This window comes from Lepus europaeus, chromosome 21 (genome assembly GCF_033115175.1).
Source record: "Lepus europaeus isolate LE1 chromosome 21, mLepTim1.pri, whole genome shotgun sequence".
NCBI lineage: Eukaryota > Metazoa > Chordata > Mammalia > Lagomorpha > Leporidae > Lepus > Lepus europaeus.
The window spans coordinates 16,149,583-16,175,364 of NC_084847.1; the positions used below are offsets into that span (position 1 = coordinate 16,149,583).

A 25,782-nucleotide genomic window follows, 5' to 3' on the forward strand; every position below is an offset into this window, starting at 1 on the left:
GTGAATATGGGGTAGCATGACAAGAGAAGAGGCTGGCAAGGTATACAAGCCTGGGTGCAACAGGGATTCTGTAAGAGCTTCCAGTGCAATCACTGTCATTTATGCAGAGTGGATGAGCCTCAAATGTTGTTGGCCTTGGTCATGACTCACTTTGGATATGGATTGGCAGACATCATAGGGGGAGATCATCTCAGACCCGCCGTGAAAGACTCCCTCACCCTATGGCATCTGATGACTGCAGAATGGGCCCAGGCACCTGCTAGGACCCCAGTCTGGATCCCAAGATGTCTCCAGGACAGCTGCTGGAACCCTAAGTGGGTTGGCTCTTCTTGGGCTTCTGTATGCCATGGCTTTCATTGAAGTAGGTGAGGTGGTGGACAAGAGGTTGAAAATTGTCTGCTGTAGGGGTTGGTGCTATGGTGTAGCAGGTTAAGCATCCACCTGTGGTGCCAGCACCCGACATGGGCACCGGTTCATGTCCCAGCTGCTCTACTTCCCATACAGCTCCCTGCTGATGGCCTGGGAAACCAGTAGAGGATGGCCCAAGTGCTTGGGCCCCTGCACTCACATTGGGAGACCAGGAGAAGCTCCTGGCTCCCGGCTTCCGATCGGCTCAGCTCTGGCCCAACGTTGCCGCCATTTGGGGGAGTGAACCAGCAGATTGAGGATCTCTCTTTCTCTGTCTTTCCCTCTCTCTGTCTGTAACTATGCCTCACACATAAATAAACAAATCTTAAAAAAAAAAAAAAGGAAAGAAAATTATCTAATTATCTGCTGTAGCTGATTGGGGTACCTTGGAGAGAAAAAGAGGAGAGGGAGAGGGAAGTGCGTCACACTGGGGTTCCCTGTTTACCAGCTTTGTCACAGGGTGGCACCTCTTGTTCTTGATCTGTGAAGGGCACAGAACATAACCTTGAATGCTTCTGCATAAACAGTTCTCAGCAACTGTCTTTATTGCTCTCTCAGGTGTGGTCATAAATAGGTCACCATAAAACAAAGATAATGAAAACGAAATGCTGTTACTATGTTCCAGCTGAGAATACAGCAAGCCTTACATGCTGTGCCCGAGGCTCTTCCCCTTTCTGTTTCAAAAGGAAATTAGCAAGTGTTAAGGAAGTGTGAAAAACACACTCATAATTACAGCAAACATGTGAATAGCACTTCTTATATGTCAAGCAGTTTCCATATAGTAACTCAATTAATTCTACTAAGTAAGGGCTGGCGCCATGGCTCACTTGGTTAATCCTCCATCTGCAGTGCCGCCATCCCATATGGGTGCCGGGTTCTAGTCCTGGTTGCTCCTCTTCCAGGTCAGCTCTCTGCTGTGGCCTGGGAAGGCAGTGGAGGATGGCCCAAGTGCTTGGGAGACCAGGAGGAAGCACCTGGCTCCCGGCTTCGGATTGGCGCAGCACTGGCCTTAGCGGCCATTTGGGGAGTGAACCAATGGAAGGAAGACCTTTCTCTCTCTATCTCTTTCTTTCTCACTGTCTATCTGTCAAATAAATAAAAAATAAAAAGAAATTCTACTAAGTAGCTTCCGTCATAACCCCATTTTGCCGACAAAATCCTTGTGTCTCAGTTTCCTTAAGTAATTTGTTCAAAGCCACACGGCTAATGGTGTAGCTGGGACTCAAAGACAGCTGTAAACCCCAAGCCATGCTAGTAACCAGGACAGTATGTTGCCCCTCTAAACTAGCACCCGGATGGTACTGTTTTCATGACTGATCAAGAGAGAGCTGACTGACAAGGTAACTTTCTCACTATGTGGTTCTGGGTTACAGGATATCCTGGCTTTGAACAGCTCAGCCTAAAACTATAGTGCCTGTCCCACACTTAGGGAAACACTGCTGTGCATCCTATGAACACTAGATGTCACTCTTCTCACCCTTCAGGACTCAGTCACACCCGGGTTGGTAACACTGAGCACCGTACATTTAGAATTTACCATCTCCCCACCTTTCTTGCATTTGCACAGTCTATCATGTTTTAACACATGGACTTTGTATTTTAAATAATATTTTTATTATATTTTTAAGAATTTATTTGAAATTTAGAGTTACAGAGAGAGGGAGAGGGAGATGGACACACACACACATACACACAGAGAATTCTATCTGCTAGTTCTCTCCCCAGATGGCCACATCAGCCAGGGCTGGGCCAAGCTGAAGCCAGCAGCCAGGAGCCAGGAGCCAGGAGCTTCTTCCATATCTCCCACATAGTGGGCAGGGGCCCAAGCACTTGGACCATCTTCTGCTGCTTTTCCCAGGCATATTAGCAGGGAGCTGGATTGGAAGTGGAGCAGCTGGGACTCAAACAGGCTCCCATATGGAATGCTGCCACTACAGGCTAAGCAGCGATGCCAGCCCCAAAGACTCTGTATTATTAATAGTTCAATATCTACTCTTAAACACATTAGAGATTTGACTGCAGGGCCTGCTGATTATATTCAAGTGGGAGGAGGGTAAGATCTTTGTTTACATAGAGAATGGAAAGATCTTCATCTTTGTACTCTTTCCCACTGCTCTTCATCTGCCAAGCAAAAGAGGCCCCAGCTGTGGCTGGTAAATGTTAAGCGTGGTCCTTTGCACAACCTGGGAAGCCACTGACTTTGATACGAAATTAGATGAAATAAAGATCCACCTCTGGAGTCACTGAAAGACTTCTTCAGGATCTGGAGACTCTACCAACCTTTCCTCACCTCCTTGTGATTATACTCGTTTAACCTGTAAGTGCCCAAACTGGAGAAAAGTAAACCATGACAACCTTCCCAGTTGTCTAATCGCCAGCACTGTGAGTGTACACCTTCTGCCTTTCATTTCAATGGTATCATATTTGAACTCCGGTGCAGCTTAGCAGGTGGCTATGGGCTAGCCTTGCACTTGACAACTGCTTAAATGGCCGAATGAATTCTGAGTTGTAAACAGTCTCCTCACTCTCTTGGGAAGAACGCTCATGTGCACACTGAGCGTCAGCCTACAGTCAGAACGGTTATTCTGGAGGCTAACTCCCTTGCCCTAACTCTCATGCTCCAACAACACTTCCTGAAATAGGTTTCTGGATCTAGATTTTAGGGAATCCTAAAAGAATAACAATCTCAGGAAAGGGGATTTTAGAATCAAATGGCTCAGGCTTCAGACTTTGATAACATGATTAAAGTCTTCATGTGCTCCACAATATTTAATATTGTGACCAAGAAGGTTATACGAGTTCTATAAAGAGTATAGAGATTTTTCAGTCATTTCTAAAGGGATTTAGAACTGAATGTCTAATTCATCTTTTTCGGTTCTGAGGTCTCAAAAAAAGTAAAATCCCAGAGTTTGACACAGTCCCTGACTGATTTGAAAGTGCTGCTACTCCGTGAAGTGCTGTGGTTTTTACCAGTAGGTCCTGTGTCTGGTTAACGTGTGTAACCAGTAGTCCATCGTCTGGATTCTGGCCAAGTCCATTCATTGTCTCCTGGTTCAACTGCTTCTTTGGATCTTTGTCAGTGTTCCTCCTCATGCTACAAAACAAAGTGACTTGGTCAACGCCCCAGCCCTTAACACTGACTTCACACTGCCAGAGTCCTCTTTCCTCTCCCCTAGTCCCAGAAGGATTCCAGAAATGCTTCTATTTCTATGCGGTGATGGGAAGGGTTCCTGTAGAGTCCCGATAAAATGCGGACTCCACATTCATGAGACATTTCAGTACCGACCTGGTGGTTAGGTGACCAAAGTCCTCTAAGGTGACGCATTGACCACTTACCTAGTCCTACTTACGGCAGGAGCAAAATGGTGTTGCCATTTTATTTTGCAAAATCAGAGAATCGTGCTTACCAATCATTCTCCAGAAAGTTATTTTCTTGCTCATGGAAGACATGACTAGTTTGTGTAGCCATTGTAAAAACACTCAACGCTTCTCTTCCTAGGGTGGAAAAGAAAACACCAGAAAAGAGGGTAAGTGCAGCATGTAGACAATAAGCACTTCGCGGGCCACCTCTGTCCAGATCAGCTCCTCTGTAATTAGTTAATTTAATAAGTGCTTATTAAACACCTACTGGGTTATCAGGCATTTTGCTTTGGTGCTGAGATACAGTGATGAACAAGTGACCAGGCTTTCTAAACTTTGCCACTTTTGGTATTGTGGACCCAATAATTCTTTGCTGTGAGGACTATCCTGGGCATTTAGAATGTTTAACAGCATCCCTGGTCTCTACTTACTAATGCCAAGAGGACCCTCCCTATCAGTGACAAATGTCTCCAGACATTGTCAAATGTCTGCTGGGGGCAAAATCACCCCCACTGAGACAGATATTGTCCTTGTCCTCACAGGGCTATCATTTAAGAGGGAGAGACTAATATTAAAAAAACACATTAAATAAAGTAGTCACCCCTCAGTATCAGAGGGGGATTGACTTGAAGACTCTACCCTCCCCCAATAGCAAAAATCAAAATCTGCAGGTGCTCAAATCCCTTCTATAAAATGGCATAGTATTTGCACATGCACAGTTGTTGTACTAAGTTGTTTAGAGGATAATGACAAGGAAAAAAGTCTGTTTATGTTCAATAAGACGTAATTTGTTTATTTCCCATCCATAGTTGGTTGAATCCATGGATGCGAAATCCAAGGATAATGAGGGCTGACTGTAATCACAAATTGGAGAAGAAATTATGAAGGAAAGAATCAGGATGATATTATCATCAAGAAAGGTATCCACTCTGCATAGGTAAGGAGGTCAGGGTAAGTGTCATTTGGGCTCAGACCTTGAAGGACAAAAAAGAGGTAGCCATATTAAGAGTATGGTGAAGGGGCTGGCATTGTGGCACAATGAGTTAAGCTGCTGCTTTAGATGCCTGCATGCCATACTGGAGGGTAGATTCAAGTCCTGGCTCCTCCACTTCCCATCCAGCTCCCTGATGACGTGCCTGGGAAAGCAGCAGACAATGGCTCAAGTGTGTGAGTTCTTGCCACCCGCGTGGGAGACTCAAATAGAGCACCTGGCTCCCAACTTCAGCTTGTCCCAACCCTTACTGCTGCAAACACTGTGAACAACCAGATAGAATATCCTCTCGCGGGGCCAGCGCTGTAGCTCAGTTGGTTAATCCTCTGCCTGCGGTGCCAGCATCCCATATGGGCACCGGGTTCTAGTCCCGGCTGCTCCTCTTCTAGTCCAGTCTCTGCTGTGGCCCAGGAAGGCAGTGGAAGATGGCCCAGGTGATTGGGGCCCCTGCACCTACATGGCAGACCAGGAAGAAGCTCCTGGCTCCTGGCTTTGGATCGGTGCAGTGCCGGCCGTGGCGGCCATTTGGGGAGTGAACCAACAGAAGGAAGACCTTTCTCTCTGCTTCACTGTCTAAGACTCTACCTGTCAAAAAAAAAAAAAAAAGAATATCCTTTTGCTCCCTCTCTCTCTCTGCCTTTCAAATAATAACTAACTAACTAACTAACTAAATAAATAAATAAATTGTTAAGAGTATGGTGAAGGTTAGACTAGGCAGAGGGGACAGAGTGTTAAGACTGCAGTAAGGAGTTGGCATTATGGCATAGTGGGTAAAGCGTCCGTCTGTGATGCTGGCATCCCATATAGGTGCCAGTTCATGTCTGGGCTATTCGACTTCCAGTCCAACTCTCTGCTAATGGCCTGGGAAAAGCAGTGAAAATGGCCCAAGTGTTTGGGTCCCACCACCCATGTGGGATTCTCAGATGAAGTTCCTGGCTCTTGGCTGCAGACCAGCCCAGCACTGGCCATTGCCAACCATTTGGGGAGTGAACTAGTGGGTGGAAAGCTCTCTCACTCGCTCTCATTCTAGTTAACTCTGATTTTCTTTTCTTTTTTTTTTGACAGGCAGAGTGGATAGTGAGAGAGAGAGACAGAGAGAAAGGTCTTCCTTTGCCATTGGTTCACCCTCCAATGGCCGCTGCGGCCGGCGCATCTCGCTGATCCGAAGCCAGGAGCCAGGTGCTTCTCCCGGTCTCCCATGCGGGTGCAGGGCCCAAGCACTTGGGCCATCCTCCACTGCCTTCCCGGGCCATAGCAGAGAGCTGGCCTGGAAGAGGGGCAACCGGGATAGAATCCGGCGCCCCAACCGGGACTAGAACCCGGTGTGCCGGCGCCGCAAGGCGGAGGATTAGCCTGTTAAGTCACGGTGCTGGCCTTAACTCTGATTTTCAACATAAATAAATAAATAAATAAATAAATATAAATAAACAGACAAACAACAACATCAACAAAACTCCTGAGGTGGGAAAGAACTTATCTAATCCAAGGAATAGACAAGAAGACTGTTTGGCCAGACCATAGGGATTTTAAGAAGCAGGGTGGGAAGAGTAACAAATACTGTGATGAGTTCTTTTCTCTGAGAACTATGCCTATATGGAAGGTCCTTCTACTAGTCACGCCTTATTGAGTCAGTGCTAGACAACTAGCTAGGACAGGTCAATCAGATTCTCTCCCTAAGGAATTTGGGATTAAGTGCAGGTGGTCACCATGCATATTCAGAAAAACACCATCTTCACAGCCAAATGGAATGAATGGTCTCCCTGCCTTAGTTCCCATGGGGCCATTCTCTCCTGGCTTCTTCCTTCTTGGTCTCCTCTGAGGGCACATCTTCCCGCACTGAACATTCTAAGTTGATATTCCTTGAGGGTAAATCATGCTCTATTCTCTCCTCACTTCCTCCCCTCTTCCCAGGCCATCTGTCCATCAATGACTTGCATACCAAGAATCCAGACCTCTCACTCTGACTCCAGGCCTGTGCATTAATAGACACTGGATATTTCCATTTGGAGAACTTCAAACTGAGCGCCTCCAAGACCGAACTCATTCTATGCCCTACAAAACCTACCCTATTTCCATTGTTCTTTAGTTTAGGGAGAAAAACCACTTACTTGAATCAAAACCGAGGAATTATTCTTGACTCTCATTCCCCATTTCCAATCTGTCACCTACCCTTGTTAATCTTACATCTCTCGGTCTCTGCACTTATCTGTCTTCACTGTCATTCCTCTAGTGCAGGCCACTGTTATGTCTGCCACAGACCACTGCAACAGACCCTAACTGGCCTCCCTACACCCCTTTAGAAACCCCTTTCCAATCTGCCCTTCCTACTGAAGTCAAGCTTTTAAAAACACAAACCCAATGCTATACGCCCAACCTCCTTCTTCTTCCCTCTTAAAATTGTTCAAAGGCTTACCTTTATTTATAAGATGAAAGCTAGGATCCCTATGGTGACAACTGAGGCCCCATGTCATCTGGTCACTGCCCACCTACCCCTCTAGATTTTTTGGCTTCACCACAACCCTTTCCTTCTGTGTCCCCTAAGAACCCTTCATTTTCAGTTCCTGGAATGCTATACAGTTCCTTTAGCCCCAGGGCCTTTTCACATGCACCTGTCTTTGTTCCAGAACTTTCTTTTGCTTTCTTCATACTACCCATACCAAATATTTCAGCTTCTCCTGGGAAATCTCCAGTATCCCATTCTATTTCAGGTTCCTTTATTTTAGACAGACTTCAAAGATTTGCTTATTTGTAAGTCAGAGTTAGAGAGAAGGATAGGGAGATACAGAGAGATCTTCCATTCACTGGTTCACTCCCCAAATGGTAGTAACAGCCGGGACTGGTGCAAGCCAAAGCCAGGAGCCAGGAGCTTCCTCCAGGTCTCCCATGTGGGTGCAGGGGCCCAAGCACTTGGGCCATCTTCTGTTGCTTTCCCAGGCACATTAGCAGGAAGCTAGATTGGAAGTAGAGCAGGGGCCAGCGCTGTGGCACAGTGGGTAAAGCCACTGCCTGCAGTGCTGGCATCCCATATGGGCGCTGATTTGAGTACTAGCTGCTCCACTTCCAATCCAGCTCTCTGCTATCGCCTGGGAAATCAGTAGAAGATGGTCCAAGTGCTTGGGCCCCTGCATCAATGGGAGACCTGGAAGAAGCTCTTGGCTCCTGGCTTCTGATTGGCACAGTTCTGGCTGTTGTGGCCATCTGGGGAGTAAATCAGTGAATGGAAGACCTCTCTCTCTCTCTCTCTGCCTCTGCCTTTCTGTAACTCTGCCTTTCAAATAAAATAAATCAAACTTAAAAAAAAAAAAAGGAAGTGGAACAATAGGGACTCAAACAGGTGCCTATATGGGATGCCGGCACTGCAGTCAGCAGCTTTACCCACTATGCCACAGTGCTGGCTCCTTAGACAAGACTTTTATAGAATGATGCTCTTTTTCTTTAGAGCACTTAATTTGGATATTTTTATTACTGTGATTTTTAAAAATTGGTGTGTCTCTCCCATTACACTGTAAGATAGCAAGGATTAGCAGCACTCAGTAACACTCTGAGGAGGAGAGATGAGGAAAAAGGGGTGGGGGGGAAGCTACCTTGGTTCTTGGATTTCTAATTATTTGTCTAAGGCACTTGCGAGAACTGATTTCACTTTTTGCTGTTAGGTTTCACTAGATATTCCATTCCCGATAACTCCCTACCTTTTTGCTTAAGCTAGCACATTTAGATTGTTATTGCTTGCAGCCAAAACAAGCAAAAATCCTTGCTAAGATACAGCAAAAACAAAAACAAACAAAAAACCTCGGAGAGGTTTACCGTGTGCTCTTATGCAATCATTAAATTAAATAACCTAATGATGGTTCAGCAACTTGCTTTTCTCTTTCGGGTCTTTAATCTTTTTTTCAGAGGATGCTTTTTTTTCTGGACAGCACCATATTAACATGGCAATGTCCAAAAAAAAAAAAATCCATAAAAACTGGCTGCTACTTCAGTTAACTTTCCTGCAAGACTCCAATGGCATGGACCATTGAGACAGAAATGCCTGGTGAACACCAGACACGCTGAAGTGTTTTGGTTCCCTCTTTTCAGGAAGTGATTAACAGCTCTTAATGCATTCAGAGGCCTGTTTATCTGGAGGGAGTGGGGGATGAACTGCATAAAAACTAATGAAACAATGTGGGGCACTGGCAAGAGCTCTGGATCTTTGGTTTCTGCCTCTGCAGAGTGGAATGGCGATCACAGCGACTGCCCTGCCCACTTCAACGCCATTGTTCAGAGGAGCAAATGAAATTGAGATTGTAAAAGGGCTTTGTGAAACACAAAGTACTATAGAAATGCAGACTATTGTAAAAAAAAAAAAAAAAAAAAAAAAAAGCATGGCATCTTCAAGCACATCAGCAAAGGATAGGAAAGCAATCATTCATCCTATGAACATTCATAGAGTGTCCACCAGAGAGAGCGACAGGACGACAGGACGCAGCCCTTAGCCGCAGGCCTCCGCTCAAATGAACCCTGATGGCAGCGGTCTTCTTTGATTCCGCAAGTCAAATAGGAGCCCTCTCCCCCTGCTTTACCATTCTCCACAGCAGCTTTCACTATCTGGTATTCTACATATTTACTCATTTACTGTCTGCCCCTCCAACACACACATGGACGCACCAGAGGATCCATGAGGGCAGGGACCTGGTCATGTTCCCTGCTAGAAACTTTTGGCATAAAACAGTACCTAGATCATAGTAGTGGCTCTAAAAGCTTTTATTGAATATGTACTGAACACTCTGAGGGCAGGTCCAGAGTTTAGGCAATGGTGGACCACATTACCATGGGGGAGTGACTGGAGGAGGGGAGTAGAACATACAAACCGCTGGCCCACAGCGTATGGCATTTTGGTCAAAGGAAAAGAGGGACCTCTGATCATTGGGTAAAAGAAAACCTTCAGCTAACTTCCTGGATGATTAACAGCTGATCTAGGATTCTCCTAAATATTTATCCAGGCCACAGCCATCCCCAGGGTATGTATTTTTTACTGCAAAATCACCTCTAGTCTTGCCCCCATCCGATCATTCCAATCCATGCTCCCAGAATGACTTTTCCAATGTGCAGAGCTGTTTCTACGTCTACCTGTTTAGAACCCTGTCATGCTCCTTGGTGCGGTAGGGTAACGAGGTCGGGCCCTTCTTCACAAGGCTTATCACCCCTTCAGGACCCGTTCCTTGCCAACCTCTCCACCTCACCCCGCAGCCTTTTCTGCTCCCTGGCAACCCCTGCTTAGACACACCTTCCTATGTCATAACCTGCCGTTGCTTAAGTTGGTATTACTTCCAGAACATCTTTGTCCCATTTGTCTGACAAGAAAACACAGGAAGTCCCTCCTAAACCCAGTTTACTGCCCCCAAATCCCCATGGAGGCAACTCTGCTTCTAGTGGAAGCCCTCCTGTTGCTGTCCCCTTACTGTCTCACATGGAGCTGTCATGGTTGGTCTACCCGCTCAGCTCCATTACTTTCTCGGCTGCTGTCACATGCCCAGCACAATACTTGACGTGTATGGAGCAAATACTTTTGAGGTCAGGCTTCTTAAATCTTTGTCCATAGCTTAGCATCCAGGCCGCCCCTACCCTTTCTCTTCCCACCCATCAACCCTCTTGACACTCACCCTCACTTGCATTTCTTCATTTATTTCTTCATCTTTGGGAGAAGGGCTCCAGCTTCCACAGGGTCCTGTTTCTCCTGGTTCCCACTTCTAGCTGCTCCAAGCTTCCAAGCAACTCAACAGAGGAGCTTGCCCTGCGAGGAAGTGTTAGCTGGTCTCCAAGGTAACAGACGGCACCAACTGCAGCTTGGAGCAGGGAAAGGGAAAACCTCGCTCACCCCGGGGAAGAAGTTACCACTTTGTTGTACAGAACAAACTCTGCCAGGTCATTCTGCTTTTCCGCACCGTCACAAAAGCCTGGAAGCAGGATTTGGACCTCTTTTCTATTTTCAGAACCTCTGAGTCAACAGAGAACTGTGGTTTGGACCAGCAGAGCCCTGGTGCCTGTTGCCTTCCTGTGGCAGCAACCGAGGAAAGGAGACACTGGAGAATCTCTGACGGGTATGGCAGGTGGTAACCTTTTCCTCCTCCTTCCCCAAGGGTTCCCCAAACACAGTCCCTGGGAGATGTCTGACAGTCCCCACCCCCACCAGGTCCAGCGCCACCGGAGCCTGGCTGATACAGCAACAAGCTCAGCCACCTCTTGGTATCAGAAAAGATGATCTACTGCAGTCAATGCTGGGTGCCCATCACAATCACCTGGGTTGTTGCTAAGAAAATATAGGGACATTCCCATCAGGAGGCTGATTCAGAATTGTGGTCAGGTGTGGGAACGGGAATCCTTAACAGGTGATTTGTTCCAGGCGATTATGATGTAATGAGTCCTCTGGCCCATAGTTGTGTTCCTCCCAACCCCCTCTTTTATGGAGGTCAAGAGAGAGGTTTGTGAGCGCTAAGGGATCTGCATTTAGTTTTTCTTATCTAAGTCATTTCTCAAATTCATCTCCACATTCTGAACTTTTTTTTTAGTTTTATAAATTAGAACATTTGCATCAAATGGTAGAGACCCCTTTCAGATGCCGACCCAGCAGTGGTTCCCATAGGCCAGGTGAAAACCAATGAGCCCTTAAAACAGAAACTGCTTATTGACCACTGGATAGTCACAGACTGAAAGCGCCATATGTAAACCCAGGAGGGAGGTCAGTTAAGTCTTAAGGGAACCTCAAGCAACCAGCAGCTTCTGTGTGAATAAGAGGTCAGGGCTATTGTGTCCCCATAGAAATTCTGGGTGAAAGGGCTTTGAGACACCATCTTTCAATTAAAAAAATTATTTGAAAGAGACAAGGACAGAGGAAGAGAGATCTTCCATTCGCTGATTCACTCCCCAAATGCCTACAGTAGGTGGGGCTGGGCTAGGTCTACACCAGGAGTCTGAAACAGTCCAGGTCTCCCACGTGTGTGGCAGAGATCCAAGTACTTGAGCCACTGTCGGTGTGCATACTAGGGTGTGCATTAGCCGGAAGCTGGAATTGGAAGCAAGCTGGGGGGCTCCAATCCAGGCATTCCCGTAACGGATGCAGGCAACCTAAGCAGTATCTTAACTGCTTATGCCCAACACTCAGCCTAAGACAGTCTTCTCTGAGACACTGGAGCTCTAGGCAACTTTCTTGGCTCCCTGGAGACATGGGTTTACATTGTACAAGTAAGATCCAACACTCTTTGCTACTGCTTTCTTCTGCTTGGGCTTACAGATGGAGAAGGCAGAGCAACTCTTTCAGGTTGGATGACCAGTCAAGGAAAAACAAAAACAAAAACAAAAACGATGGGTACTGCTTTTCTTAACTCACCCCTGAATACAGGCCATGATCAACCGACCCCATGAGGTATCAGAGCACACAGGAATTTCTTACCTTAAGATCTTGAGACTGATCAGAATCGCCTCATCTGTTCTTATATTTAGGAGCTCTTACTTGGTCCCATTTCCTAGGAGGACAGTGGGATATCCTTTTTTACATATCAATTTGTGCTTTTTTCTTTCTTTCATTTCAAAGTAGGAGCAGGTGCTTTTCTTTGGGTTGAGAGGAAGCAACCTCAAGTTAATAGCTTTTTGTCTTTTGTAAAAGCCCTAAGCTAACTAAAAGATTAAAGTGACATGCCAAAGTAGGGGAGGTGAGGAATGTGTTTGATGTCAAGAGAAAAGTGCAAGTGTATGAAGAGTCTTTCAGTTAGTAACAGAAATCCAACTCAAATTGGCTTTAGGAAAAACAGAAATTTATTTGCTCAAATAACAGAAAAATCCAGGAATAGCTCTGATTTCTGGCATGGCTAGACACAATGGCTAAAATGTTAATAAAACTGTCTCCATTTCTCAACTTTTTTTTTTCTGTGATGGTTTGATTCTTAGGTGAGCTCTTCATCTGACAAACCTGAACATCAGTAGCATCAAACTTTCCCCCTTAATAATTAGCAACCCTGAAGGAAGAACACCTGTTTCCCTCAAATTGCAGCAAAGTTCCAGGTTTGGCTTGATCACATGCTATGCTGACTCCTGAATCAATCACGATGAATCTGATTGGCCAAGTGGCTTGTGTCCAGTTCTGGAACCAGAAGGTTAAATTAGCCCATGAAACCATATGGCATGGAGGTAGGAAAAGAGCAGTTTTCCAAGAGAAAAAAAAATTTTTTTTAATCCAAAGAAGGGGACCATAAGTGCTAGGCAAACATGCCTCTGAAGGAAGCCAAAGAGAAGGGGATATTTTCCCAGACATCAAGAAGTCAGAGATCTGAAAATCAGAGGGAGCAGAGGCCTGCTCAGCCCTTGACAGAAGCAACACTGTGGTGAGATGGCAACACCCAGAGGAAACACCTTGATGTACCCAGAGTCCACAGGCATAGGAGTTCCCAGCCCTCCAAAGTTTATCATGCTCCAAGGTGGGATGGGCATAGTGAAACTTCGGCAGCACTCTGGGACAACCGATCTCTCAGGAGTGATGGGCAGACAGCTGACAATTGGAGGGCCCTTCCTGATTTCTGAGCTAGGGATCACTGCACAACCTAATGGTACCCTAATAACCAATACATTTTCCAGCAACATGGCAGGAGGGATCTGGTAGATTTTTAAATGCCATGGGAGAGGGGTAGGGAGTAGTTTCTTTAGGGAGATCTCCCTGCAAACTCAAATCCTGCAGGGGCCCAGTAAATCACTAGAGAAGGCCTGACAGTGAGAGGTGAATTGATGGAAGATTAAACACAAACTTAAGTAGCTTTTTCTTACTGTTACTTTCTGTCAACAAAGTAGGTATTATTCACAAGTTGTTTTTAAGTAGGGACTGCCTTTCATGGTTATTTGCATTCCACATCCAGAAGAAGCAAACCATAGATTTAGCTGTTCATGTTTGAGCCAAGGAATCATGCAACTGGGACAAGCTATTTTTATTTCCTTTGGACTAGCCAAACTGACAATGTGGGACAGCAGGAGTCCTAGATCTCAAGTCAGGGAACCTAAGTTTGAAATCTAGATTCACCAGTTATTAGCTAGAGAACCCACTGGGTAAGCTGTTCACCTTTTTGATCCTTAGCTTTCTGGTCTATAAAATACCACCTCTTACTTCACAGGAAGAGGATTCATTAAGACATATGGAAAAGCATGTAGCACACAAACATAATGTGTTTATTTCTCTAAACTTATTGAGTGTCACTATTCACTTAATCACAACATTTTTGAAAATTTGAATTGCCTTAACAGAGTGGTTATATGCCTCATTAACAATGTCAAGTTGTCATGATTATTTGAGAAACTTTTTAAGTTCATAGCAGCATCATTTGTAATAGCAAAAATCTGGAGAAAAATGTACAATAGGAAGAATACATATATTTATATCTGTATATATATATATATGGGTACTTTTGAAAGTCTGTGGAAAGTAAAATTAAGAGGTAAGTTTGCTTTGGTGCAGAAACATTTTGAAATCCATACATACAAGGGGTCTTCAAAAATTCACAAAAAATGTGTATTGTGAATGTTCATGGATTTCAAAATATTTTATTATAAAAAAATGTTAATTCCATTTAGAGTAGCTTTTTGAATTGCCCTTGTATTTTTACATGTGTGTATATGTATGCATATATGTATATATATGGGTATATATGTATCCAAAAGTAAGGAAGCTCTGTATTTACTAACATAGAGATTGCTGTCAAAAATTAAAACATAAAGAAATGTGGTGTGTTTGTAACTATGATCTTGCTTTTATTAAAGTGAACACTGAGGGGCTGGCGCTGTGGCGCAGTAGGTTAACCCTCCACCTGTGGCGCCGGCATCCCATATGGGCGCTGGTTCTAGTACCGGTTGCCCCTCTTCCAATCCAGCTATCTGCTATGGTGTGGAAAGCAGTAGAAGATGGCCCAACTGCTTGGGCCCCTGCACCCACGTGGAAGACTGGGAGGAAGCACCTGGCTGGCTCTTGGCTTCGGATCGGTGCAGCTCCAGCTGTTGCGGCCAATTGGGGAGTGAACCAATGGAAGGAAGACCTCTCTGTCTCTCCCTCTCACTGTCTGTAAATCTACCTCTCAAATAATAATAATAATAAAAAAAAACACTGAACACTGAAATGTCTGTTAGAATACCCAATAAATTGTTAATTATCTCTAGAAGTTATACTGTGGGGGGAGGGAACTTTTAATTTTTTGTATTCTTGCTTTTTAAAAAACTTTTATGGACATATATTATTTTAAAAAGGAAGTCCTTCTGTCCAATTTAGAGTCATGATAACTTTCTCCTCCACAACAGACTTAAAACAAGAAAGCCACTGATGACTCTGAAAGCAGAAACGGGGTAACATATTAGAGTTGTGCAGGTGGGAAGGGTGAGATTGCCTTTTGCTACTCAAACTAAATTAGCAGAATATGTAGAAGGTAATTAAGATTTCTTAGATCTGTGGATTTAGCAATTTATCAATGAATGAAGATTTTCTTTGGATCTTCACCTGTGTTTGTCTAAATCGGAGAACAAAGGAATGTAAGAGAGCTTTTAAGGAAATACCTGAGTTGTCTCAGACAATCTGAGTGCCAAAGACACGGTATTTATTTTACTGACTTGCTCTGACAGATAATCGAGATCACTTTAATAGTGACCACATACATTGGCAATATTTACACAAGTGCCATAAAATGGCCAGTTGGGGATAATCACGTCTTAAAACTCAAATGTTTGAGTCCCTTCCTTTTAGCAGAAATAATTAAAACCATCTTGGCAGAACCAAATCTTTGCAAAACATACCGAATGTATGGCTTCAAGACAGCTGAGAACTCACAAGCTTGACAAAGCCTACAGAGAGTTCTCTCTGGATAAACAGAGTGCTTGCATCATCCTGGTCCTCCCTGTACAAGTAGCAATATTAGAGTGCTATGAATGCAGTAGTAAGGGGTTCTTGAGTCCACCGGGAAATCCTAAGGAGGTCAATGAAACTCACATTTTAAACTAATACTTAACAGTAAATTAGGCAAGCCTCTGTCTTTGGAAAGAATTTTATGGAAATAGTTCTGGCAAATAGGTGACCGGGGTTTTCAAATCTCCAGGAAATACAGTTTAATAACTTCCTTCTATCACCTAGCTCCAGATTTAATTTTTATAATTCAATTCAATGTGTAAAATACAGTGCTAGGTCTCAAGGAATACAATACAAGAAAGCCATATCCCTTGCCTTTCAGAGTTTATACTGTAGTTATAGAGAAATGTTTAGTAATAATAATAGCAGCGACTAACATTTGAATGCTTAATATGTGCCAGATTCTTTACCTTACTTAAATCAACAATAAACCTGTAAGGCAGGCCCCATTCTACAGATGAAAAAACCAAGGTTCAAGGAGCTGGAACTGTGGAATTGAGATGTGAATCCAGGCAGTCTATTTCCTTTTAGTAAGTTCTGTTACAGAGACAGAAGCAAAAGAATAGCAAAGTACAAAGGATGAGATACATTTCAAATGTGGGGCAGGATTAGGGAAAAACCACCAGGAGGAGGTGGTATCAACATAGCCACGAGCTGTAGTGAGAGACTGGGTGATGGGCTGGTTGGCAGTAAAAGGGGAAGAGACAGCAGTAGGAAATTAAGACAGGAGAGCGAGCTTGAAGCCAGACCAGGAAGTTTTCAATGCCAACTTAAAGGAGTTTGGACTTCATCCTGTGGACAGTGGGGATGAAAGAACTGTAAAAAAGAAAAAAAAATTTTTTTTATTTGACTGAGTTATAGATAGTGATAGAGAGACCGAGAGAAAGGTCTTCCTTCCGTTGGTTCACTCCCCCAAATGGCCACTACGGCTGGCGCGCTGTGCTGATCGGAAGCCAGGAGCCAGGTCCTTCCTCTTGGTCTTCCACGTGGGTGCAGGGGCCTAAGCACTTGGGCCATCCTCCACTGCCTTCCCAGGCCACAGCAGAGAGCTGGACTGGAAGAGGAGCAACTGGGACTAGAACCCGGTGGCCATATGGGATGCCAGTGCCGCAGGTGGAGGATTAACCAAGTGAGCCACAGTGCTGGACCCGTATGCTTTCTTTTACAGTGAATATTTTGGCAGAATTTGGATGGACTAAAGTGGATGTAAATCAGTTAAAGGAAGACAGGTGCACATAGTTACAGGGTATGGACACCTCTCCTAGGTCCAAGGCTCTTTTGTCAATGAAATTCTTTCCTGTGCTGAGGGCTCAGATGAGACCTAGCTGTGTGACTTTGGCAAAGTCACTATGCCTTTCAGAGGCCTCAATTCCTTCATCTGGAAAATGGACACACACTTTTGAGAGACATGAAAAATCTCTTCTTGAAATTTCATCTTAGGTGGTCTTAGCCTGTGACTGGAATTGGGGTTGATCTGTGAAAACCAATGTGCTTGAAATTATCATCTTACAGTGTTTTATTTTCCTGAGAAAAGCACTAAACTCTAAAAAACAATGTAACATTACGCTATCTCTAATATCATTTATAAATAACTACCTTAATTTTGTAGCTGGGTAACTGTGACCCAGAAGAGTTGACTATGCATAAAAGAAACCCATACTCTTCCAATCTTTTTTTCCTGTAATCATTTCAAATAGTGGCTAGAACATAGTAGATAGAAGGCCATTAAAACAAGGTATTTTTGAACCCACGATACTGTTTTTAAAGTCATCTGTTCTCTTTTCCGAAGGTATTACCAAAGAGAGAAAGTGTTCTACCTACCCTTACAAGCTCAAAAGACGTCTACTATTACAATGTCAACCGACCTATTCATCAATGCTTACAGACAGGAACCCTTCAAATACCTCTATTCTGTGTTATAAATTGGACAAGATCTGGATGGTGTGAAGAAAGGGTCACTAATCTGGTCTTAGTTCAGTTAACAGCACTGAAACCCCCATGTCCTGGGGGACCCGTCTCAGGCAAACCAGGATGGGTGAGCACACTGAGAAGATGTCCTTGCTTCCCAGCATCCAGGTATATTTAACTCTTAGCATTTCCTCATCCCTCAACTCCCCATGAAGCTCCTGGGTAGGCCACAGGAAGAAAGAGCATCAAAGGGGAAATACTTTAACTATTAGGCTAATCTTGATACCTCCAGAGAGCTATGATCCAGCTGTGATGTGGCACATGGGTAAGTCTAAAACCTGAAGGCCTCTATACTGCTCCTGTAATAGGTATTTTAAGATCTTGGTAACCGCTATATTCCAAAAGCTATCCCTATGAAATTTATATTTATTAAATAAAGGCTTTCTTAAAAAAAATCTTAGAAGCTAACATCCTTTGACCTGCAGTAAAGTAGAAACAGAAGACTGAAGCAAAGATGGATTTAGGTCTCTGTTCAAGGAAGAAAGACAGAAAAACGTCTGGCCTGAGGGAGCTTGGAGCAGTTTCTCTGAGATCACAAAAACAAGATGCTGAAGAGAGTCATGCGTATGTGTGTGGGCTTTTATTGCTTAGTGAGTCTTATTGGTAAACATGGCCTAATCGACGTCCTAGAATATTAATGGTATCTCTTCTCCAGAGGTCAGCTAAGACAGGGGAATGGAAGAAGGGATGGGGAGAACCACCCCTCCCCCACACCACCCCAATGCAATGCTAACAAAACCAATCCAAGAGGTGTTGGAAGTGTCAGTGTGTGAACATGTGAAACCTCTGTAAGAAATTTCAAGTAAAAACTTAAATAGAAGCATTTTTAGTTTCTTTAGTAGACAATTTATTTTGATAAACTTGCTCAATAACAAAAATACAAGTGAAGAAAATTATGTTCATTTTGTACAGTTGTATTAACAATTCGTTTTGAAACTATTAATTGAAAAATGTTATAACCAATTAGAAAACAATTCTTAATAAAGTTTGGGAAAATATACAGACCTTGATCACAAACTTTAAAATCTCTTGAGGTGATACAACTAAAAGTCCTGTGTAAGAATTCTATCTACACAGGCCACTTTTTTCCTTCATGTATTTTTATCCTTCAAAAATTTTCTGAAAGACAGCTTACTATTTTGAATTGGAAATGTAAATTTAATTTTTAAAAGAAGATCAAAGTGGGCTGATAAAACGGTTATTACGCTGATAGTAACTTGTGGCTAGTAGTCTTTTAATAAAGACAAAATAAATGCAACATGTTCTTCCCAAGAAGCCCACGATGCAGAAATAATAGCTAAGAGTAAACGCAAAGTTAGTTTCCAATACTTTTTCATGGCCTCTCCTCTAAGTCAATAGATTGTTTGTCACCAGGACCATTTATTATTTCATTTAAGATATTAGTAAATTCACAGAACATCAAGTGGGGATATCAAAGCTTTAAGTGAACGTGTAAAAACCAATAAAGTGTTTTGGTCATCTAGAACATTAAAAAGAAACAAAAAAAGAGCCACCCTTCAAAAACAAAACAAATGAAACAAAATAGATTTATAAGAGGTGGGAGAGTCAGAAGAGTTACATACACACATTAACAACATAGAACATGGATTACCTTTGGAAAGAATCATACTGAAACGTTTGCTTTTAATGAACTGAAGATTTTTCATGTTTATAGATGTTTAGGCATGTTCAATAGGAGCTTCCAAAAATTTCAAACTAATTCAGTCTTGTGCAAATAAAACCTAAAAATAGTTTTCAGCAGATTTTACAGTGATATTCTTAGGTATGAGAGTAATGCACACACTCTAAAAAAACAATGTAACAGACAAGTTTTGACAAATGATTGCACCATAAAACAGTGTTTTATATACAGTTTACAAGATATGATTTCCTGCTATAAATTAATACTGTACTATGTGGTACTTACTATAGTGACCTTTTTAAAAAGCAACTGCTAACAGTTGTCTAGTTTTTCACTTACAGGATTTATAGAAATTTATATGAATGAGTTCATTTCATTGTTTGGTCTGGAAGAATACAAAGACTTGACTTCACATACTACCTGATGGGATGGTTTCAATCCTGGGTTAGAGTGCTGACTGGCTACAGGGAGCTTCCCCCTCCCATCAGCCCTTTAGGCACTGGACCTCCAAGATGGTGATGAAAATAAAGACAACTTAATGGTTTGGGTAATAGATACAAATAAAACCTTAAATTTAGTAATCTTATATGCAATACCACTGTAAGTGAAGGAAGTAAACAGTGGGGAAATTCTTAGCAGCTGAGAAACTTTCTCTCCCCATGCTCATGATCCAGTTAAAAAATATTTTGAGAAACTATTTACAATAAAATTCATCTTTTGGAAGAGAAAAGCTCTTGGTCATATCACGAATTAATTTAAACCATACTTTGCTAACACTTAATCTCAGTGGTATAATGGTGACAACCAAAGCTTTCCTTCAAAGTGAACCATTTGACTGAAGACTAATCCAATCAAAATGGAAAATGCAAACCCAAATGTCGGTAGCACATCTCCAGTGGTATTCTTAGAATTGATTAGATATCATAATACTTGGGGAAAAATAGTCTCCCTTAGGATTTCCCAAAGGCTTCTTTTACACTGGCAAGGAAAAATATGACATTCCCCCAGAACACTCAAGGAATGCACCACAGGGCTGGGTCCACCTCTTTCCCCAACTCCCCAGTGAGCCAAAACACTGAGATTTTCTCTCACAATAAAATACTGCAGAATTAACTGTAAGATAGATGAGTGTCAAACAGGCCAGTGTGAAACACATCAAACTCCTCCTTTTTGTACTTTGAATACCTGAGGAGGAGGTCTCATCGCAAAAGTGACTGCTCTGTACATTATAGCATAGTTTCTTAGAAACAGTGCATTCACTTCTGCCTGTGAGAAGCATGGGCTACACAGGATTCTCACTCTACTGGAAGGGACATTTGGGTTGCCATTTCACTATGAAGAGGAAGAACTTAGCTTCATGGCTAAAAAACACCTTCCTGCCCCACATTTCCAACAGGAGATTCTCTATAGAGTTCACCAGGAAAAACAACTAAGCATTGACATGAAGGCATGGAAATGTGGAGAAGAGAAATACTGCATTTTAAACTATTTGAATTCAAGGGTTAGCTGAAATGCTTCTTTTAGGAAAAAACTTAAAAGCTGTGGGTTTAGTACAGCCCTTTAAAGTAAATGAAAAACTTTAGTTTTTTAGCAAACAAAGGCATACCGATAGCATACAAAGAAAATACTGTATTGCTCAGGTTTTTGGTAGACATGTATTAATAGCGCTTACAGATGAAAAGAACACAGATTTTAACTTTTATGGCAGAGTGAAATTAGTGTTGCAAATGCCAAAACAGCCTATTTACTAGTGAGCTTCGTGTTTATGTAAAGTTGTGTGCTTGAACATATAAAACGCATTATTAATGTAACAGACCGAGCCAGTAGAAAAAAGAATCTCTGTACAATAGACAACAACTGCCAATAATTTAAATAGTGTCAGATTCCCCAAATCATAACGTTTGACAAGATCTTATCTTCTACTATCACATACAAATAAATTAACCCTACAAAGAATTTTTAGCTTAACTTAAAATTGCACCTAGAAAGGCATGGGATTATTTGTACCTATTACAAAAACCTGTTAAAATCAAGGGCTGCTACAAAGAATGAGGTAAACTGAAGACTCTCTCCACTATGCAGCCTTCAGATAAATGGCTTTTTTTCTACTGAGTTCTAGGTTTGCACACCACAGTGTTTTGCTAGCAAAGCATTCAGAGTTCTCTTCCAGGAACTGTTTGCATGTGTGCATATATAAATTTATACACACATACACACACACACACACACATATATACACACTGTATACTGCATCAGCAAAATATATATATTATATATATATTTATATAAATATAAGGAAGATTTCCCCCACCCACCCACCCAAACAACATGTGTCTTAGTGTTTGATTTTTGTTTTTTGTACACAGAGAATAGGGAATTTCAGAATTTTTACATACATTTTAGCAGACAAGTTTTGATCTATTGGCTTCTTGGTGCAGTAATGCAACGGCAATCCATTCTGGTGCCAAAGGCTGAAACCATGACAAGGAAGTTGTGAACACTAATTTTTTAGGAGGTGAGGCCAGCCCCACATGAACTTCTCTTGCATCCCTCTGGTCCACCATGATTCATAAATACTTAGACTTTTTTTCCTCAAATGAATCACTAGACGTTAAAAACGGAACAACAGAGTCACAAAGGGCCACGTGCTTTTCAGAATAAAGCATTCTCCTTCACTAGGTTGCTATCACAGTGCAGACCTGACTGCCTGAATATGCTCAGGAGATTTAGTCAACATTGTCTGTATTTGGTTATGAAAAAGGCTCTCATTTTCTTTTTTAAAATCCAAAGTGCATAGTGAGAACAAATCAAAAGCATTCTCTCCTTTTCAGCATCAGGTGCATCTAAGCATCTTCCTATGAGAGGACTGCTCAGATGCCTTGCCTTTGTCCTCCCCACCCTCCAAAAAATAAAAAAATAAAATAAAATAAAAAATAATAAGAGACTCAAGCAACTTAGACATTCATCAGCCTGGTAAACAAACTTTGCCAGCAAATAGAAGTCCTACTATTGTAAAGAAAATTGATAAGACAAAAAGTACATATGAAGACCCAACTACTGTGTTGTTGGGTAATTTATAAGGTTGACCTCCGACTTCATTGATGTAAAATCCTATTGGAAATATTAGGGCAGCCATACAGAAAAGGATCACTGTAAAAAACAAACCAAAACAGAACATTAGTAACATGGTTTGGTGATTTCAAAAAAACAATGAAAACTGGGCAAAAGGGAAGTTTCTAAGAAGAGTTATAAATTGATAGCATGGTCAAACCTGTTAGAACACATGGACTACTTGTCAAAAGATTTGTATATATTACCAATCACATGATATTCCTGAAGCCTAACAAGTAAATACAGTAAAAGCTGGGCTAGCCTTTAATATAAGCTTAGGATGATTTCAAATATTAGCATTAAAAAAGGCCTTCTCCAAACCTGCCAAGTACTCACACACATTATTCTTAATCATTGAGGATAGCACTTAAGGACACCAACCAGTGTCACCCAGGGATTTCAGTTCTGGCCCTACTAATTTACTAGCTGTGCAGTAACAGACCTCCGATTCTCTTCTGAAGTTGGGGAAAGTACGAGAAGGACAAAGAAAATAATACCAAGTCCCTGGCGTGGTGCCAAGTTAGACAGAAATGCTGAATAAATATTACATACTGTTATCATCATAATTACTCTACCAGTTTTTGGCTCCTCTTGGTAATAGCTGGGTGGAATTAGAGAAAAGGTGAATACAAACAAGCACCATTTAGTTTGCTCTGCCTTAAAATCAGATGGAAGAACGAACCTCAGCTTTCTGGTATGATTAGCAAATTGGTCATAATAGTATCTCTTGTCATGGATACTGTTCCTTTAAAAATCTATCAGGTGGCCAGCGCCGCGGCTCAATAGGCTAATCCTTTGCCTTGTGGCGCTGGCACACTGGGTTCTAGTCCCGGTCGGGGCGCCGGATTCTGTCCCGGTTGCCCCTCTTCCAGGCCAGCTCTCTGCTGTGGCCGGGAGTGCAGTGGAGGATGGCCCAAGTGCTTGGGCCCTGTACCCACATGGGAGACCAGGAGAAGCACCTGGCTCCTGCCTTCGGATCAGTGCAGTGCGCCGGCCTCAGCGGCCATTGGAGGGTGAACCAATGGCAAAAGGAAGACCTTTCTCTCTCTCTCTCTCTCTCACTTTCCACTCTGCCTGTCAAAAACAAAACCAACAAAAAAATCTGTCAGGTTTCTGACTGCACAGAGAACTTAAAGTGGGAGGACTGGGAAACTTTTTAGCTTTGTATTTCAACCAATGATATACATTATTTGCTAATTAGAAAATTCAGTGTTTGGGTAGAATTAATTCCACAGCAAACACTGTGCTCCCCCAGTGCTATCAAAGAAATGTTCCTTGCAGTGAATATGAATTACTTACAGATAGGCTATGTTTTCTCAGGAAATATTTTTGCTTTTTGGTCACATGTTTATGTAGTTCTTTAAGTTTCTTTGTGACACAGAAACACTTCCCTAATCTAATGTGAATATAGATTACTGTCCCTCTCTAAGAGTTAAGTTTTCCATTTTTAACAGCATGAGACTTTTTTTCCAAGTTAAAAGCTATCCCCAGGCATACTGAGTGAGCACTGGATAAATATATCAGCTGACACTTGCCTCTGTTTTGTGTGTGCTGATCAATCAACAGAATTTAATATGAGAGCCCTTAATAGGCTTCAGAAATTCTTTCCTGGATGGAATAGCTCCAGCAATATATGAAAAAGTAATACTTGCATAGTAATACATCAACTTAAATACATCAATACTCTTGTTTGCTTTGCACTATTTATAGATATAGAACCCATTTCATTTTGGGCAAATGACTACACCGAATAATTACACAAGAGAACTTGGAGGGCCGGCACTGTGGTGCAGCGGGTTAACGCCCTGGCCTGAAGTGCCGGCATCCCATATGGGCGCTGGTTTGAGATCCGGCTGCTTCTCTTCCGATCCAGCTCTCTGCTAGGGCCTGGGAAAGCAGTAGAAGATGGCCCAAGTCCTTGGGCCCCTGAACCCACGTGGGAGACCCGGAAGAAGCTCCTGGGGCTCCTGGCTTTGGATTGGCACAGCTCCGTTCATTGCAGCCAATTGGGAGTGAACCAGCGGATGGAAGACCTCTCTCTCTGCCTCTCCTTTCTCTGTGTAACTCTGACTTTCAAATAAATAAATAAAAATCTTAAAAAAAAAAGAGAACTTGGATTCTTTCAGATTCCTAATTTCAGGCATTAAACTGGTCTTTACATCAGAGTCAACAACAAATAATTTTATTAGTGCTACCAATGCCCATTTAACAGTGTTATCTATCACCAATTTCTAAAGGTTCTTAGTTTAAAAGGTCCTTACAGCTTAACGTGGTTTGGTGATCAAAATGAAACCATAATCTAGGTAGCTACAATCTAATAAAACACAATAGGATAAGATTCATATTTTGAAAATGTTTTTTCTTTCTTAAGGTTTACTAATATTCCATGAACATTAACTTTGTTCATTTTGTTAACTGATGTGCCAACGTTATGTCTATCCTCTCCTATTTTCGACTCTAAGATGGAAATATTTTCTTCATAGTGGAGTAGTAGTGACTATAGTTAGAACTGAATATTTTCAAAGCTTAAGTATTTCCCAAATTGGTAAGGAAAACCTTAATGAAATTTGAAGGACACTATGAGCCCCTATTCAATCTACCCTAGGCTTTAAATCCAAGGAATTAGGTTCACTATACTTACAGGGGAGATTTAGTGTAGGTGGATGAGTTTTTAAGATATTGAGAACTGTGAAGTTACTTTAGATCTTAAGATATTATTAAAAAAATTTTTTTTAAAAAGATATTACTAATGTTGATGGTATCTATCATCCTCTGAAAATTAAGTTCTGGGTCCTAAATAAGCTTGTAAAAGATCTAGCTTCATACTCTCCATGGCAGATTTCTTGGTGGTGACAGAAATCAGATGCACCAGTGGAGGGGGTTGTAAATCAGGTTGGCAAAGGACGGAACAAGAGTCAGACTTGAAGAAAGGACTCATGTTTGTTTCTTTTACCCCCACAGACAAGCCCCATCACATGGGCTCTCTTCTGTGAAATATTTCCCCACTATACACTAATAAGGTTCCCCTCATATTATTAGTAAGACTACAGCTGCACTGGAATAGAAATAGAAATAATAAAGGACATTTCCCAGGGCTGAATGGAAACACTAGGGGGAGCCTATCTCTTTCAGAGCAGCCACTGCAGTTGACCAGCTCTGGGAACAGAACACAGACTTGAAGGAAGCTAAAGAAGAGTAAGGCAGCTCTGTGTTTACTAACATCAGATTCACTTCCTGACATTTTGTTAAAAAGACCAAGGTACAGAAGAGTATGAAAAATTTTTATATGTGTATTTATAGAACGAACACACACACACACACACACTCATATATGTATTTATGTTCTCATGGGTAGCATACTTCTAGTAGGAAACCCCAGAAACTAGTTATCAGTGG

The 25,782-nt window shown here is 42.3% G+C and overlaps 2 protein-coding genes across 10 annotated transcripts in view; both read right to left on the minus strand.

Moving 5' to 3' along the window:
* Nucleotides 1-12,237, minus strand: part of VWA3A (von Willebrand factor A domain containing 3A) — a 58,981-nt gene extending 46,744 nt beyond the window's left edge. For all 9 annotated transcript variants that reach the window (XR_009864729.1, XR_009864731.1, XR_009864730.1 and 6 more), the window contains exons 1-4: nt 12,189-12,237; nt 10,402-10,532; nt 3,816-3,903; nt 3,379-3,502 (exon numbers count right to left, since the gene is read on the minus strand). Coding sequence is in view for 6 of the 9 variants with exons in the window: in XM_062180369.1 (XP_062036353.1) it covers nt 3,379-3,502; nt 3,816-3,877 (186 nt within the window). In the remaining 3 variants the exon portion in view is untranslated. The remainder of the gene's footprint in view (nt 1-3,378; nt 3,503-3,815; nt 3,904-10,401; nt 10,533-12,188) is intronic.
* Nucleotides 12,238-21,595: 9,358 nt separating this feature from the next.
* MOSMO (modulator of smoothened) overlaps nt 21,596-25,782 on the minus strand; it is a 63,721-nt gene continuing 59,534 nt past the window's right edge. Inside the window, exon 3 of the mRNA XM_062179952.1 lies at nt 21,596-22,425. Coding sequence (XP_062035936.1) covers nt 22,241-22,425 — 185 coding nt within the window. The 3' untranslated portion in view covers nt 21,596-22,240. The remainder of the gene's footprint in view (nt 22,426-25,782) is intronic.